General features: G+C 38.2%; 1 protein-coding gene across 8 annotated transcripts in view; it reads right to left on the bottom strand.

Annotated features, from left to right (window-relative positions):
• The window catches only part of FTO (FTO alpha-ketoglutarate dependent dioxygenase), a 421,101-nt gene that overhangs the window by 250,565 nt on the left and 153,278 nt on the right, over positions 1-17,258 (bottom strand). For all 8 annotated transcript variants that reach the window (XM_007474863.3, XM_056812325.1, XM_056812324.1 and 5 more), the window contains one exon: positions 9,924-10,067. In XM_007474863.3, coding sequence (XP_007474925.1) covers positions 9,924-10,067 — 144 coding nt within the window. The remainder of the gene's footprint in view (positions 1-9,923; positions 10,068-17,258) is intronic.

Raw genomic sequence — 17,258 nt, 5'->3', positions numbered from 1 at the left:
TTAATACTAAGAACCACAGACATCATTAAAGGGAAATCATCCTAATGAACAGATTTGTTAAATGCTTTTGTTCCTTTCAGTAGCAACTAATCTGATTCGGTCCATGTGGCAAAAAGAGTATTAGAAGTATTACTTTCAGGTTTGCACCTTCATTTAAACTCTTGGCAACCCTCTAATTGAGGAACTCTCTTGAAATTGCTTCCAACTGTCTTTAATCCTTCATGACTTTCAGAAAGAACCTAGCAATTTTAATTTGAGAGTTTGTAATTTGTCTAAAACTCTAATTGTATAAAAGTGGTTGAAGCGTCATGGAGTGTATGAGACTTCATGGAGTCTCAGAATATTTGAAATGACAGTTCCAATCTTAAAAGACTGCTTTTTTTTTTTTTAATTGAAGAAACATGAAAGCACCACTTGTTAATGAGGCATGAACTTTTTGCAGAAAAGAATGCCAAAGACACTGCAAAACAAAATTAACAAACTACCTTTTGTTGACTACAATTAAGAAACTAAGACAGTCCAGAAAACTTACTCAACAAGATGGAAGGAAAAAAATCCACTTTTGGCTACATGAGGATTGAATGTAACACGCCCCATCAATATGTGAGCCAAATTCTGAACACCAGTGTCTAATCGTTCATACTAGCATGAGGCTTCTTTTCACACATAAGGTATTCCAGCAAAAGAGGTAGAACTTGCCCAGGCCCTCACTATGACTGAACTCTTCACTGTACTTGTTTCCCCCGCTTTGCTAGATCATCAGTTAGACTATAAGGCCCTTTAAATTGAAATAAATACCCATCAATGGTAATACCCTCCTTATTGGTACCCAATTTTGACACTTTCTACAGTCAGACACTTGATTTTGATATTGACATAAAATCTTCTGAGAATTGGAGAAATTACTGATGTGGGAGAATTTTAGTATTTAACAGTCAAAGAGGAATTCACACAATTCTTTACCTCTGAATAAAGAGCTATTTATGCTGTTATAAAAGGATAAAGGGCTAAAGCTGGGTCACACAAAACCACATACCCAACAATATAATACAATGGCCTTGAAAGAGGCATGATCATATTTCCTTATTAATCTTCCATAAAGATAAAGTGATAGCAGTATAATGTAGTCTTAAAAATTCTGAATTAAGCATCAGATGGCCTGGATTTGAATCTAAGCTATGACTCTCTCCAGCTGTGATGACACTGGGCAAGTCACTTCACCCCAGTTTTCTCAGATATGAAAGAGGGCTAGGGAGGTAGATGAGGAAAAGTCAGGTGTAAGAATGTCTAAAATTTCTTCTGGCTCTAATATTCTATGTTTCCAAGGTTATTTGATAACTGGCCAAGTTATCACCAATCAGATGAATAAGCTATTTACTAAGGGCAAATGTGGTATTTGTGAAGACAAATTAGTTTTTAGGACATACAGAGATCATTAAGGAAGTCATTCCTCAAAGGAAATAAATATGAAAGTTCTTTCTTTTTCCAGAATAGAAGTTGTCTAACTCCATAAATCTCACCATAGATATAATTTTCCATAGAAGTGTAACCTCTTTCAATAGGCTAAAAGAGGGATGAGGAGGATTTCAAGGCTGCAAAGTTTAAACTTGTTTTTCATCCTTTGCTGGAAGGCTTGACTATCCTGCTGGGGTGTTGAGGGAACTGAATTCTTGAGGTTAATAATTCATTTTCACAACTTTAACTGTACAGAGGGAAATTTAATCCCACTTCAGACAGAGCTGGTTTAATCTGGACTTTGTTTCTCAAACCTCCTCCGCTTTCTGTTCTGCTTTCTTTCCCTTCTTCCCCCACACCTCTACATTTTCCCAAACTGCAACACCTTTAACCATTTTCCAAAAAGGTTTGAGAGTAGGAGGGACTAGAAAAATGTGGATAAGGGGTGTTTCTCTGGCCAGTTAAACAAGGAGAGCCTTTGAAAAATAGGTTAGGCTGAGGAGAGTGGAGAGAGGGAAGTATCTGTCTTCTTTTCCCTTTGTGAAGACTTATCAATTTACTCTAGTGTCCCCTGGGGAACAGAGCTTTCCAAATGAAGTGAAAGAATATAAAAGCAGAAGCCAGTTAGAGCCCCTGGATTTCTGTTCCTTCATACAATTTGCTTACCTCCATCCCTCTCTCCCTATTTACCTAAGCTTTTCACCAGACATCTATGAAGAGGCCTACTAGTTCCTCTCTGAGACCTGAAAAGACAAAAAGCTGGGCCAATTAGAAGCAATACGTAGGGAAAATAGACATTTGAGAAGACCAATTTCAACAAGGACTGGGGCACCCGCCATGATGGTTCAATAAAATAAGATGGAAATGTTAATTGGGCTAAAAGTTATAAGAGAGTAATGGAAAATAAGTTACCTTTCTTCACTGTCATGCCTTTATCCTCTTTGAAAAGATCACTGATGACAGAGCATGCAAAGTGGAAATCCAACCCAACACAAAGCATCAGATCATTGCTATCATTATTGATGCTTTTAGATTAAGAGTCTAGATAGATAACAATTCTCTATTAAAATTCTCCCCAATAATAGTTGACTGTGGTCAAGGGATTTTCCAAAAGTTCTTTATGCAGAGGGATCCTAGTTAGATGAAACTGAGACCAGTACTAAAATCTTAAAACTTTATAATAACTTATTTATTACCTGACAAAATGCATGACCTTACCTGGGATGTGCTCACTGCAAGAACCTGGCTTAGACCTGGACTATGTGACAAATTCAAATTGGTTATTTCAGTCCAGGTTGTATTTCTGATATACTATTCTCCCTGGACTCTCCAAGGAGAATGTCAATTCCTTGGGAGTAAAGATTGTTTCCTTTTAACTTGGTAGCCTCTTTTCCTAACACAAAGTGCTACTTAATAAGTACACACTAAATTGAAATGAATCTGAGCTTCAGTTATCTTGGCTATAAAATGAACACACTCATACTGGCTGCAGCATCATGAAGTGGGTTTCAGTCTCACCTTTGACTCATTCTGGCTGTGTAATTCTGATCAAAATACTTAAAAACAACTTTTAAAAACTAAGCTACAGAACAAATTTTGATCTACGCCAAGGAACAGCTCACTAGCTTCTTACCTTATGAAATCACAGGTCCAGACCAAAGCAAACAAACAGTCAAAAGGAAATCCTTCACAAGAAAACTTTGTATACCTTCAAGCAATATACAAATGTGAGGTATTATCACCAATATAAAAATTACTGTTACATTGGTTATCTAGGTAAACTAGAAGGGATTACAGCAAGGACTGTTAAGTATCAAAATGGTTTAAAGGTTGAGAAAAACACTTTCTTGATAAAAAAACAGATAAATCACCTCTTTCTAGGGAGGGTGATGGAATTGTCCTACCTAGTTAGATATAGGACAAGGGAGTAAATGGTCTCTTATGGTCCTTTCAAACCAGAATATTTCAACTAGGCCTTATCCAAAATAACTGGGTCATTGCAGGGTATTTTAGTGAGTACCTATCATGTGTAAGGTGATTCAGAAAAAAAAAAATAGACCCACTCAAAGAGTATTATGTGTGAATGGATGATATGAACATTTTTTTAAAAAGACTAATTCACTGCTATGAAAAAAGTGTTGCAATAGGAGGCAGAGAACCTAAGTTCAAACACTGGTTTTACCACTCTGGGAATTTCTCCAGGCCTTGATGGTATTATAAGAATGAGCAAGGTGACTTCTAACGTTTCTCCCAGTTCTAAATATTGGCATGAACTACAAAGCAAAATGTGTTAAGTATGTCTCTTGGATTCTCCCAACACATCCTAGCTTAAGGACTGGAAACTCTTTTAGAGTCTATCTAGACAACAATTCAAAGACTAGTTACAAATGGGCTAATTCTCCTATTCAAAAATGCCATTAGTGTCTCATTAGTTGAATTAAATCTAGTGTGTAGCTGGGGTATTACTCCTAGGTGAGTAATCCACAATTTCCACTCTTTTGACATAACTGATTAGTGAAGAGGGGCAGGGAATGGGTAAAAAGACTGCCTTTTATATCAGGGTGGAGAGGGCAAATAATCCCATGGAAAAGTGCCCGGGAGCAGATTCATTGCTCCTCTACTCAGAGCTCATCCAATTATAGCCACATCCCTAATTTCACCTGGGTACAAAAAGAGACCAAGACCAAGACAATATGTTTATGTTTATATGTATTTTTGCCTAGGTCTGCAGTTTTACACATATCTTAGAATAGAAATTGCAGGAGGAGAGGAGCATCCCAAGTACCACAACAGTTGAACATTAAGCAATAAACATGGCAATAACAGAGAAGGTAGGAAAAGCTTAGATTCATATTGGACAAGCAGCTGAAACTGTGCTGTCACCTTTCTACTTTTCAAAGTGAAAAGAAACATGACAGGTGCTCATTTGGCTGTTCAAGCACTTTCCACTTAAATGGCAATTCCTCAAGCTTACCACTGCAGCCTGAAGTTATAATTTATTACTGTCTCTCTATTCTCCCTGGGCCTCAGCAGAAAGCAGAACACAGCACCTACATTTCAAGACCCCCGAGATGTAGTAAAGTATAATTATTCTGAATTTATGATTAAGTCATAAATTACATGTACATTTAACCTCAGTTGGCCAGTTGCAAGTGGGGGATGGGGCCGAAGGAAGAAACAAGTTTTTTGCTTTAAGGAGCATTTTCTACATGGAGGTGGGACTGAGTGCCACCTGGTGGGTTGACAAAGATACCACAATCTGGGAAGTTAGTCCCAGAAGGACCCCAGTTAGAACCTGGAACTTCATAAAATCATTCCTCCTTCCCATTCATGGGGCTATTACATAAAGTGCCCTAAGTTAATGACTCAAAAAAATGTAGAACTGGCATTAATCTCTTATGTTATTCTGCATCTAATTTTCAGGTTGCTCCAGGCCCTGCACCTTACACATTAATGCCTCCTAGCCCCTATTTTCCTAAGGAAGGCTAATATAATTAAAAAAAAAACTACCCTCAGAAATTATACCTTGGCCATGATTGTGGTTAAATCAGCACTGATTCAGCAACTTATATACATATATATATATATATATATATATATATATATATATTCATTTAATCCCAGACATAAAAGTGGTGAGATTTCACCTCCCTAAGGAAAACTGATACAGAAGGGTTAGGGAAAATTCACCGAGTAAGACAGGACTGGAACTCAGAACTCCTGAATCAACTACACAGTCACCCATTTAATTTAACATAGCCCAAGTGAAAGGCAGAGGAGATAAAATCACCTAATCCAACTCCTAGATTTTACAAAAACTGAAGCCCAAAAGTGCACTGATCCACCCAAGAATACACAAATTCTTAGGAACCCAAGCCAAAATAAAATCCAGTCCTCTTGACCACAAATTCAAAAATAGGCACCATTTAGATATATTATGAGAATTCTTCCTTGATACATAATGAGAGCAGCTGATAGCTGAAGGTTTGGGCACATGAAAATGAGATGCAGGTAAATTAATATGGGAAACAAAGGTAGAAAGTTTAATGAGGAAGAGACATTAAAAATGGCCTGCCGAAAAATGCTCATGTCTAAATAGACTTCAGGCCTCACCTTTATCCCCTCAATACTCCACCTAGTTAATAAAGACAATGTCTTGATGTTTCTTGAACTTTAGAATCTATCCCACAAAAAACAAACCCATAGTTTGTCTCCAAGCTGCTTTAAGTCCCTAACTCTCAAGCAGCATTCACTCGATGGAAAACATCTGGGGCAAAGTAAATCATCCTTCTTTGAGAAAGACCAGAATGTATTTTTTCCCCCACTAAGTGTGTTTTGAAGTCATGGTTGGAAAATTAGTGAAAATTGTAAATCTGCTTGCAAATCTGGTCATGTCTAACTCTGAGATTAGGGCAAAGATTCCAATTTAAAAGTAAAACCGTGACAACCCCAGTTAAGTGTGTCCTCAGGCACAGCCAGCGGGGCCTTCACTCACTTCCATGGGCTGTGGATTTATTACAGGCACCCGACACGTTCCCCAACAGACACCCCTGGAGTATGTACTTGAGACAGCAGGGTTCAGTCTGCACTTCCTCTGCAGACCAATATATTATTATAAATTGAGCTAAACTGTTTCTTTTTCATAAGTGCTATGAAGTTCAGATTTCAGTTATCAGCAGGCAAAGCTGCGGTCCCTTCATAGGGCTACTTATGCTATTTGTTTTTTTTAAAAGCAGTGAGAAAAGATAACACTAGTCCCTAGCCACTTTATGAAAGGCAATGGTAAAGAATGCCTATTATATGTAAATTTTATCTTAATATCTTAACAAGAATTACCTAACTAATGAGTTTAGGTAAATGGCTCTCTGCCTGGCATGGTTCACCATAACAAGATTCTTTCCCCAAATCTGAAGACTAAAGCTGAAAATTCAAGGATGAAGGCCTGAGTCAGGAATTTCATCTCTTTTTATACAGGAAAACAATAGATCTGTTTACAGTCAAAAAAGAAGAGGAGAAATCTAATAGTTCTTATAAATATATTACTGTAAGTATCATACAGTGCAATAATAATTCCTGGCTCTGGAGTCAGAGGACCTGGGTACAAATCTTGCCTTTAATATTTACCGTCTTTTTGGCATTAGAGGAGTTAAACTTCAACTCTAGGTCTCTTCTTCCTATGTAAAATGAGGGAGCTAGACCCTATGGCCCCTGGGAACTCTTTAAGTATATATGATCTGCTTGCCTTGAGGAGGTGCAGTACAGTAGGACAAGCACTGGACTGAGAATAGGGTTCAGATCCTGCCTCAGACCCTGTGTGACTGACCAGGCAGCAAGTCAAAAACTTCACTGAGTCCCATTTGTAGAACGGGGTTCACCTACTACCAGGGTGGCTGTGAGGAAAGTGCTCTCTAAACTCAAATACCATACAGAGAGGCGAGATGTTGTTGCCCCTGGGCCATACCCTTGGCTAGGCTACTACCACACCTGGAACTGGAGCAAGACTAATAGCAAGGCCAGTCCTTGGAGAGAATCTGCAACTCTCTTTGATCAAGCTGGGGTCGCTGTTTTCCAAGAGGTATCACAAGGACAGGATGTTTTGACTCACCGGTGAACTGGATTTAAGTGAGACAGAGATGCACCGCACCATCAGCCTCCCTCTCTCATTCACAGCCATTCAGTGGCAGGACAAAAGTCAGGATGCCTAGGGATGGCCCAGGAGGCTCGATGACCCTGGCCTTTTCCACGTCTGACCCAGCTCCGACTTCCTGGCTGCTGGAACAAGTTGTCTTCATGCCCCCATCCACCAGAGAAGTGTTCACAGGCCTGGGGAGACACTCCTCTCACTCCCAGGCAGGTCTGAGGCCTGTGGGCTACCCTCAATCTGATTTAGCCCATCTGCTGAGACAGGTTGTCTGCTGTGTGCTACAGCTTCCTTTAGCCACAGGGAGAGCTGGGAGACAGGCAGACTCCAAAGGTGGATGAGCAGCCCTGAAAAGGGCTCAGCAAGCCCTCACACCCAAGGATGCTAGTCCTCCCTGGCATCCCACAAACCCCCCCCAAAATAAAGAGGGCAAGAATGGGTGCGGGCCAACCCCTTTCCTCCCAAGGATAATAACCCCCAGTGGAAGGTGGAGGCCCTACTGGCAATAAAAACTCCCACAATCACAGCCTTTCCTCAGAAGCTGCTCCTCTGGGTTCCCTTCTCCCTCCCCCCCGCAGTACTTTCCATCTCCTACAGCAACTAGATCTTAGTAGTCAGAGCTCAGGCCGGAAGGCAAGTGTGGGCAGGCCCTGTGCAGGCTCTGAGGGAGGCTCTAGCTAGGGAGCTAGCTCTAAGAGCACGTCTAGGCCATTCTTTCTAGGCTCTTCCAGGCGGCCTTCAGATATAGAATATCTACCCAGAGGTCTAGACAGGTATAACATCTAGATAGGCAGAGAATCCCTATATCATGGTGTCATTCTCCTAACTACCCTAAGTCCAAGACAGATAAGCGGCCCCCTGGCTCTCACTCCCCACAGGTGAGTATTTCACCCGGTAGAACCCATCACTCCTCCCTGTCAGTGTGTGTGCTGAGTGATGTGGGAACAGTTGACGGCAGCCCCACATTCTTCTTCCTCACCAGCAGACCACAGGGGCACATACACAAATCATGTCCCAGGAAGTTTTTCTTTCCATCAAGTCTAAATTTGGCACTTTTCATCCTCCACCCTCATTCTACCCTCCAGGGCCAAACAGAAAAAGTTTAATTCTTCTTCCAAGTGACAGCTCCTCAAATAGATGAGAAGGGAACTAGTGTATCCCCCTACTCTTCTTCAGGCTAAATATCCTCAGTTCCTCCAGCTAATCCTCTTGTGTAATAAACTCCAGGCCCTTCATTATCCTGGCCACCTTCCTCTGAACGCTCTCCAGATTATCACTGGTCTCTCTGAGCTCAGCACAGTATGTGAGATGTGATCAGATCAGAGAAGGAAGGCCACTTGCTCTTTGTTCATGCACTTCCAGTTTCTCTTAATACAGCTGAAGATCCCTTTCCCCTTCTTGGCTGCCATATCATGCTGTGAGCTTGTAGTCCACTAAAACCCCCAGATCTTTTTTGGAATAAGCACTATCAAGCCTTGTCTCTCCCAGTTATAACTCTTTATGGCACAATGGCATTCCATTATTTTCATATGCCACAATTTATTCAGTCATTCCCTTATAAGCACATAATCTGTTTCTAGGTATTTGCTATTATAAAAAGTGCTGCTTCTTAACCTCAAAGCAAATACATGTGTATATTTTCTAGGAAGCCAGGGGCTAGAGAGTCCTGAAAGAAATGGAGACAATGAAAAAAATATGCACAGACAACCTTTGTGGTCAAAGAAAAATGCTATCAGCCTACTCATTATATACCCAGTCTCGAATGGAAGAAGGTGTTAAAAAGATTACAACACAAACACACAAAAGCCAAAACAAAAAGGCAGGAGCAAATCCTTATATCTTTCTAGGCCTCTGGTAGACAAACTACTTATAAAACATCTTTCATTAAGAATTAAAAGTCAAACAAAAGAAAGGCCTGTGCTGTCAGGACATTTGCTTCTTGAGGCCACAAGAAGGAAGCCAAAGTCAAATCCAGAAACAAACTTTTCATAACTAGAAACCTGCCTAGGCAGGGAAATACTCCAAGTTTCAGGGCAAGTTAGCTTGCATGTGACAGTGATCAACATTTAGCAATTCTGAAGAGGTACCTCAGAGCCCAAAGCACATTGGGAGACTGCAGTAAATGAGGACCAGAATGTGCTTCTATTCTGCTCTCAAAAAGAAATGGGTGGGAAAAAAGGAGATCAACCAAAAAAAAGTGTCAGCGTGCCAAAGGGGCTTATTTACGCGGGACAATGGAGATCAAAATCAGTTCCATTAAACCTGGACTACATCTTCTGAAGAAGACTACTGGATTTGGAAATAAAGGTTCAATTCACAGTTCTGACATCTCATGGCTGTGGGACTGTAGACAACTTTCTTCACCTTGCTGAGTCTCAGTTTTGTCTGTAAAATTGAGATAATAATACTAGCACTATATACCCTGCAGGGATGTTATAAGCAGAGTGCTTTATAAACCTCACATCTCAATAAAAATGTGAGTTATCATAATAGTAATAGCTGAAATTTATATAGCATTTTGAGATTTATGAAGCCCTTTTACATGCATCATCTTATTACCGGATCTTCATGATAACCCTAAGACTAGATGCAGTTATTGTACCCATTTTGCAGGTGAAGAAACTGAGGCCAAAAGAGGTTAAGTGACTTCTTCAAGATTGTACAAATAGTCATAGAAGGAAGAATCTGGACCCAGATCTCCTGATTTCCTATCTCTAGTATACCATACTTCCATTTCTCATAAGGCACATGGAAAAAAAAATAGCCAACAAATGTACTCTATCTTGGTATTGGAAAATCAATGCCTTTTCCTTCTTTCCAGGATTACCTAGCATAAGATAGCAGTCTCCTTGATGGAGGGGTACAGCTAAACCGGGTGTCTTTATGTCCCAGGCTATCTTCAGACCAACATGCCAGACAGCAGGGTTTCTCCCTTCTGGACTCAGCTCATCATCATCAAGAACTTCCGGGCCTGTTGGGAGAAGAGGAAAATGAATGGCAGGTCAGATGCAAGCCCCACGGCCAGGATATCAGGGAGAGTTAAGAGTTATCAGAGAAAGCATCGTATAACATGGTAACTTGAACTAAGCCTTGTGGAAGGAATAGAATTTGGAAAGTCATTATAAAGGAGGAGGAGAAGGAGGGTTAGTGAGAAGAGAGAGGAACAATATGAGCAAGGGCTCAGAGATACAAAATCTTGCTTACCAGGTCACGGCAAATAAAGGAGGCTTTATTTAAGGAGTATATCACAAACTCATAGACAAATAGAACAGGTATCCCAGCCTCTTCTATAATCCACTTATAATGATTCCTCTTTTATGGCAAAGAAGACAACCTGAAGGCTATGCCTAAAGGGCACAGAAGTTAGTAGATCATACCATTTTTTGAGTCAAGGCCCAGAAAAACATTCCTGGTGTTTGGGGACCAGCCTAACAAAGTTTGAAGTTCTCCAGAAAGTATGCCACAAGGTGATTATTATTTTTTTTTTTGACACAGCACTATATGAATACTAAAGCACCCACACCACCAATTCTGGAAGAAATGAAGCCCATATACATTTTCTTTAATGGATCTGTGACCTCATCAATGTAGGGTATCCCCTTTGACAGCTGCAATTCAGGCAAGTCTTCTTCTCTAAGGGGATTCTTAGCCATATATCCTCCACAGATCATTCATCTAATGACCCATGGAGCCCTTCCTTGATATCTTCTGGGGTTCTGTGAATAGTACGGGAGACTAAGGAATCTCAAATCACTAATACTTCGCCAGCCCACTTCCTTTTTTTTCTCACTTCCTTTTTCAGGCATACATTTTTTGAGGATTTCAACCTACAAACCACAACTTCCATATATGTATTAAACTAAATCACAAACATTCAAATATGTGAAAATTGGGTACAAAGGTCAGAATTAGACACAGGAAAGAAAAAATAGACATTTTACCTTTTCACAAAACTTTTAGGCAATAAAAGCAGTTCTAACCTTGATTTTTATAAACAAAGAAGAATCACTGAAATGGTAAGGGGGAAATATCACGATCTAGGAATGTGTACTTTTTTTTTAAAGGATAAACTGGAACTAGAACTGTTTATGAAGTTTCATCAAGAAAAACCTAGAATTTTTTTCCAGGTCACTCCCATGCATGTTTTTAAGAGGTTCTCCAAGGGCAGTTTCATTCCCCTATTATTTGCCTGCACAACAAGGGAAATCAATATCTGGAAATTTGGTGTTGACTTTAAACCACCTAAATACTTGTCATTTGATAGAGATGATCACCAAGTATATTTTAGCTGTGCAGGTTGGCAGTATAGTAGACAAAGTATAGGGCTTAGAGTTAGGAAGACTTGAGTTCAAATCTTGCCACAGACATATACACATCATCCCTTAACCTCTCTGTGACTCAGTTTCCTCATGTGTGAAATGAGGATAATATTTACTTTCCAAGGGTTGTAAGTCGAGTAAGTTAATACAGCATTTTGCAAACCTTAAAATGCCTCATTAGTGCTTATTATATATTATTATTTGAGAGAAACTAATGAAGAAGTAAGCACTCTGTTACAGGACTTTACCTGGGCTTGGCACTAGAAAGAGGAAGTCATGTATGTATGTACATATGTATGTATGTATCTCTCTCTCTGTTCCTAAAACCACAGGGGTCAGGCTCAGTGCACTGCTGTAAGCTGTTTCATCATGGAGGGCACAAATGAGAAAATAAGGTCTAGCAAATACTGAGAGAAAAATCAATGCAAACATCTTAAGAAGGGCTTTTCATATTTCTCTCCTTGGGCGGATAAAGTGTAACTTAATTTAAGCAAAGAAAACTGCAATTACAATGGTTTTCAAGGCATTTTTAATACCACAGATCATGGATATTATAAAAAGAGGTAACCTCTATGGGATAATCCTGCCGAGGAGGTTCCATTCCTCCTATCACTTCAGCAACAGCACTGTTCTCAATATGGCACCAATAAAATCTAGAACTACAATCAGAGGCAGCAATTTCAATCAAAGTGTCCTGGGGTCTCCTCATAAAGCCAGCACCTTTGAAATGTGCTTGTTAAAATAATTTTTTTGTTAGTGTTATCTGTTTCCTTAAGGGAAAGGAGGATTGTTGCAGTTTGACATTTTTTTATTGCTTAAGTACAATATAGCTCCCAGACTTACTTTCTCAATAGTTGTTAATTATCCATAGCAACTGCAACCAATTATTCCTGCCCTCTTGTTACTTTGGAAACAGCCTGGCAAGAAGATCCTACTTGCCTTTCAGTCTGATTTATACCAAAAGAATTTTTAAAAATTAATAAATCTACCCAATAATCTCATCAGAGAGAAAAAACTGGCTACTAAAGTTTGCTAAAAGGATAAGCCTAAATATTAGACTATTAATTCAAGTGACTTTTCTGGCTCTTAGTGCTGTAATCAAATCTAGATCAAAGTTCATCAAACACATAATTAATGATATACACAATCTCTCTGGTGCTTCATGTAATGAGTTCAATTTTTTTAAAAACACTTATCTTCCTAGAATCAATACTGAATATTGGTTCCAAGGTAGAAGAGTGAAAAGGGGTAGATAATAGGGGTTAAGTGACAAGCTTTGGGTCACAAAGCTAGGGAGTGTCTGAGGTTAGATTTGAACCCAGACCCTCCAATCTCTAGGCCTGGCTCTCAAGCCACTGAGATGCCCAATAAGAAATTGCTATTAATTAGGAAACCTCAGAATGAGGAAGAATGGAGTTGAAGTCCCTCTCAGATATATATTAATTACATAACACTGGACCAGATACTTAAACTATCAGATGCCCCAGGCATTTCTTTCCTCACTGTTGGTTCCCTATTACCACCAAATCACAAATCTAGCTGTTTTTGTTGATGTTAAAGTATTAATTATATAGAACCAAATGAATGTTTTTAGTTTTATATATTGTTAATCTAATTCCCTCTTTTAAAAAATTAACCTTTATTTTCCATCTTAGAATCTATGCTGTATAACTAGTTCCAAGGAAGAACAGCGGTAAGGGCTAGATAATGGGAATTAAATGACTTGCCTAGGATCACACAGCTAGAAAGTCTGAGGTCACATTTGAACCCAGGACATTCCATCTGTAGGCCTGACTCTCAATTCACCAAGCCCCTTGCTGTCCCCAATTCCTTATTATTTTTAAGCCACATTGAGGTGGATAATTTTCCCCTAATGCAACATTATTTTAGACATCACCCTCACCAATATTTAACCACAACCATCACCACACTTAACCAAAGGAAAAACAATTAAGATTCTCCAGAATTTTACCCACATTTCAGAATCAGGTCATTGTGACCAGAACTTACAAAGTTTATTTTTAAAGAACCATAACTTACTGATCAATGCAGATTATATAAGTAAATACTGGAAACTGTGATATTCATCTCTATAGGCCACAAGTATTTAGCACTAATGAGTACCTATCAAGTCACGATCAGGTGGCCAGAATTATATACCAGAAGTTCACTATCTTTTATAAGCTAAAAGATGACAAATCCTCATTATACAATACAGATTCCCAAATATCTTTGAGAATTAAACAAATATATCATATTGAATCTACAGTATTATCATGAATAAAATTATTACCTACATTTATACTGACAGACAAAACCTGAATCCCTAAAATTTAAGAACTTTAAGTTATTGTGACATTGAGTGTTCATAATTTATAAATTATATAAATGAAAAGTTTTCAAAATATAGAGCCACAGTTGAAGAAATCAAATACATGTGGGAAGATGACATGGTAACATCATCCTTGTCACTCTAGCTGCTACTGAATTTGTGCTAATGATGCTTTTAGAGAGCCTAGAGAAAATCAATTTTTATATGAATACTTTTTTAAATTACATAAGATAGTTATGTTATCTACACTGCAAAAATCCACTCATTTGTGTCCTCTACATGTTAAGTAAATAATAATAACAACAGCAGGATATTAGTATAGCTATCTGTCCCAGGACATTTCTAAGATGAACCATATCAAAAATCTATCAAGATGATATTAAAAGTTCATATTTGTACAATGCTTATGTTTTATAAAGTACTTTACATAATTTAGCTCATTTGACCTTCATAATAGTTCTCTGGACAGCTATCATCCCTAGTTTATAGATGAAGGCCATACAAGTTAGAAATGTAATACTAGTAGGAATTAATTGTTATAATACTATCTTTATTTGGTTTTGTGAGAATTAGACAATCAACTATGCACATTGCAGAGTGTTATTCCTTGTGAATGACCTAGAAATGAAGCTTCTGGAGAAATGGAGCTTTCACATACCAAAAAAAAAAATCAACTCATCTCCCCTCTCCAGCAGCAGTATTTTTTTTCAGCAGCAGATTACAAAAGGCTTTAAAGTCCCTCAACACAGATAAAGTGGCATTAATTATAAATTTTTAGTGATTTCTTGAAGAATGTTACAAACTTCTAATAGACAAATCTAAAGCTACAAAGTTTGGCTCTGTCAAACTTTCATATTGAGCATCTAGCCCCATCAATGGCTACAAGGGCAAAAGAAAAACTTGTTTTGCTTTTTTTAAAAAGACATTCACATACATAACAATGCATTACTACATCATTTTTCAAGGACAAGAAAAAAAGAATACAAGCTAGGAAAAGGAGAGAACAGTTCTTTTTCAGGCTCTTCCAACCAAACACTATATGAACTGGGGAATGGACATGCACAGATTTCTGAAACTATGTATACTTCAAATCAGAGGTTGATCTCTTCTGAGAGTGTAGGTGATTAGAGGAAAGGATTTAGAAGATCTCATGAAAGAAAGAACTGAAGAATTCTCAGTTGTTAAATGGTGGTGGATGAAATATCAATTGCATTAACAAAAATTGCTACAATTGCCAAAACCAGTTCTCTAATTTGCCAGTGGATATCCCCATTAGGAATTCTCGCTACCAATGAAATCATAGGTTCAGGCTAAAACCAAATATTTTTCTATTTGCTTATCTGTGTGCAGGTTGTTTTTACCCTTTTCTTCCTGAAAAGATGTAAGCTCCTTGAGGAGTGAGCCTTTTGTATTTATCTTTGTATTCTCTGAACTTTGCACAGCCGCTGACACAAAGCAGTAGCTGCTTAGCAATTTTGCTGAATTAAGCTATTGCACTGATTCCCCCATATATGTAAGTCAGATTCAATAAACAAATATAGAGCTCAAGATGTACAAGATCCTGTGATAAGTGCTGAAGGCATATACACAGATGATTAAATTCATCAAGGAATTTGTGACCTAGCTGGGGAGATTATACAAACACATAAAAAGTTAAACAATGCAATGTGTAAATGGAGATTTTGAACCTTTGACTTCATTCCCCAGAAGTCCTTAGTATTTCCCAAAATTCCCTATAATCTCTCCTGTGTCTCCACATTGGTGATATCATGTTATTGGTATTTAACTGGATATAACTCCTCCCATGCTCTCCTCTTTGACCTATGACCAAAGCTGAATTCAGGCAGTTATTTTGCTTTAGTTATTATTAATAAAACATTATAAAATATAATATTTAGTTATTATATATTAATTTTAATCTTTACAACAATAAACTAATACAAAACTTTCCATAAGACATGCCGGTAGTACACTTACTGAGCACCTACTCTTTGTGTGATTCCATGTTAAGTGTTGGGACTTTTAGAACAAAATTGAAAGCATCTGCCTTCAAGAAGCTTAAATTCAATTAAGAAGGGACATCATAATAAGAAGTATATGTAAAATAACACAATGTAAATTTGGAGAAGGCAGAAAAGATACTAGAATCTAGGGGAGAATAGGGATGAAGGGACAATGGAAACATTTTAAGTAGAAGTTGCCACCTGAGCCAGTTTCTATAGTTAATAATAAAGGATTCTCAGAAGTGGAGGTAAGGAGGAATGCAGGAGGGAATATGGCCAGTTGAAAAATCATAGAGATAGAGTGTTTTGTCTGAGGGACATCAAGAAGGCCAATGCATCTGGTTCACAAAGAAAGCATGGGTTTTTAAATTCAGAGGTGTTTATATCTGATTCTAGAGGAAACAAACTAGAGATGACTGATTAGGGGAATGACTAATTTAAACTTGTGCTTTTGCAGCTATAGAGAGGGAAGAATGGTGGAGGAAGTGACTTTTAAGGCACAAAAAACCAATTGAGAAAATAAAATAGTCCAGTAAAAAAGGGGAAGGCAGAGTATGACTACTATGAAGAGGATGACTGAAACTGATGTTGTAGATGTAGAAATGATAGGATATGGATAATGATTGGATATATAGAGGGAGAGAGTGTGAAGAGGTAAGATCTTCCAAATTGATGGTATGTGGAATCTGAGAAACCTGAATTCAAATGTCAGTTCTGCAAATAAGTAATAATAGCTACACTTACATGATGTTTTAAGGTTTGCAAGTGTTTTACATGCACATATATATATATATATGCAAGCAGCCTTAACCCTAACAGGTAAATGCTATCCCTATTCCTATTTTATAGATGAGGAAATTGAGGCCTTAAAGGGTCAAGCACCTTGTCCATCCAGGATGTCACAGTCAGTAATTATAGGAGGCAAGATCTGAACTTGTATCTTCCTGACTCCAGATCTAGTACTCTCTCCACTGAGTCACCCAGGTACCTTGCTGCTATTTATTACCTGTGAACCCTTAGACAAGCCATTCTTTGAGCTTTAGCTTCTCCTACGTACCAATATCTTTTTTAAAAATTACTCCTCTCTCTTATCCTTCCTTCCAGGCAAAAGGATAACACTGCTGCCCATCTCAAATGCAAAATAATGTCTATCTCTTTTTAAGGCAATGTTGGTTATCTTCTGAAGGAAGCTTTTTAACTATGAATGCTCTCTCCTGCCTTTAATGCTTTGTGTTACTTTGCATCTGTTTGTAGTTATTAAGTTTATTCTTGTGCTATAGATTTTAAACATTTTTAAACTCCTCTGGAGTAAGGAATTTTAGGTTAAGAAGTTTAGTGCCTAATATATTACCTGCCACAATGTAAGTACTTTATACATTGTTCATTAATGAGTAGGAAATGGCCATTTAGAACTGCTCAAAGAGTTAAGATACTGAAAAAGTATGATGAATCAGAAAGGCAGTTAGGTGTAATAGTGGGTAGAATGTTGGACTTATTGCCAGGAACAC

This window comes from Monodelphis domestica, chromosome 1 (assembly GCF_027887165.1).
Source record: "Monodelphis domestica isolate mMonDom1 chromosome 1, mMonDom1.pri, whole genome shotgun sequence".
Classification (NCBI taxonomy): domain Eukaryota; kingdom Metazoa; phylum Chordata; class Mammalia; order Didelphimorphia; family Didelphidae; genus Monodelphis; species Monodelphis domestica.
This window is presented reverse-complemented; position numbering and strand designations above follow the sequence as displayed.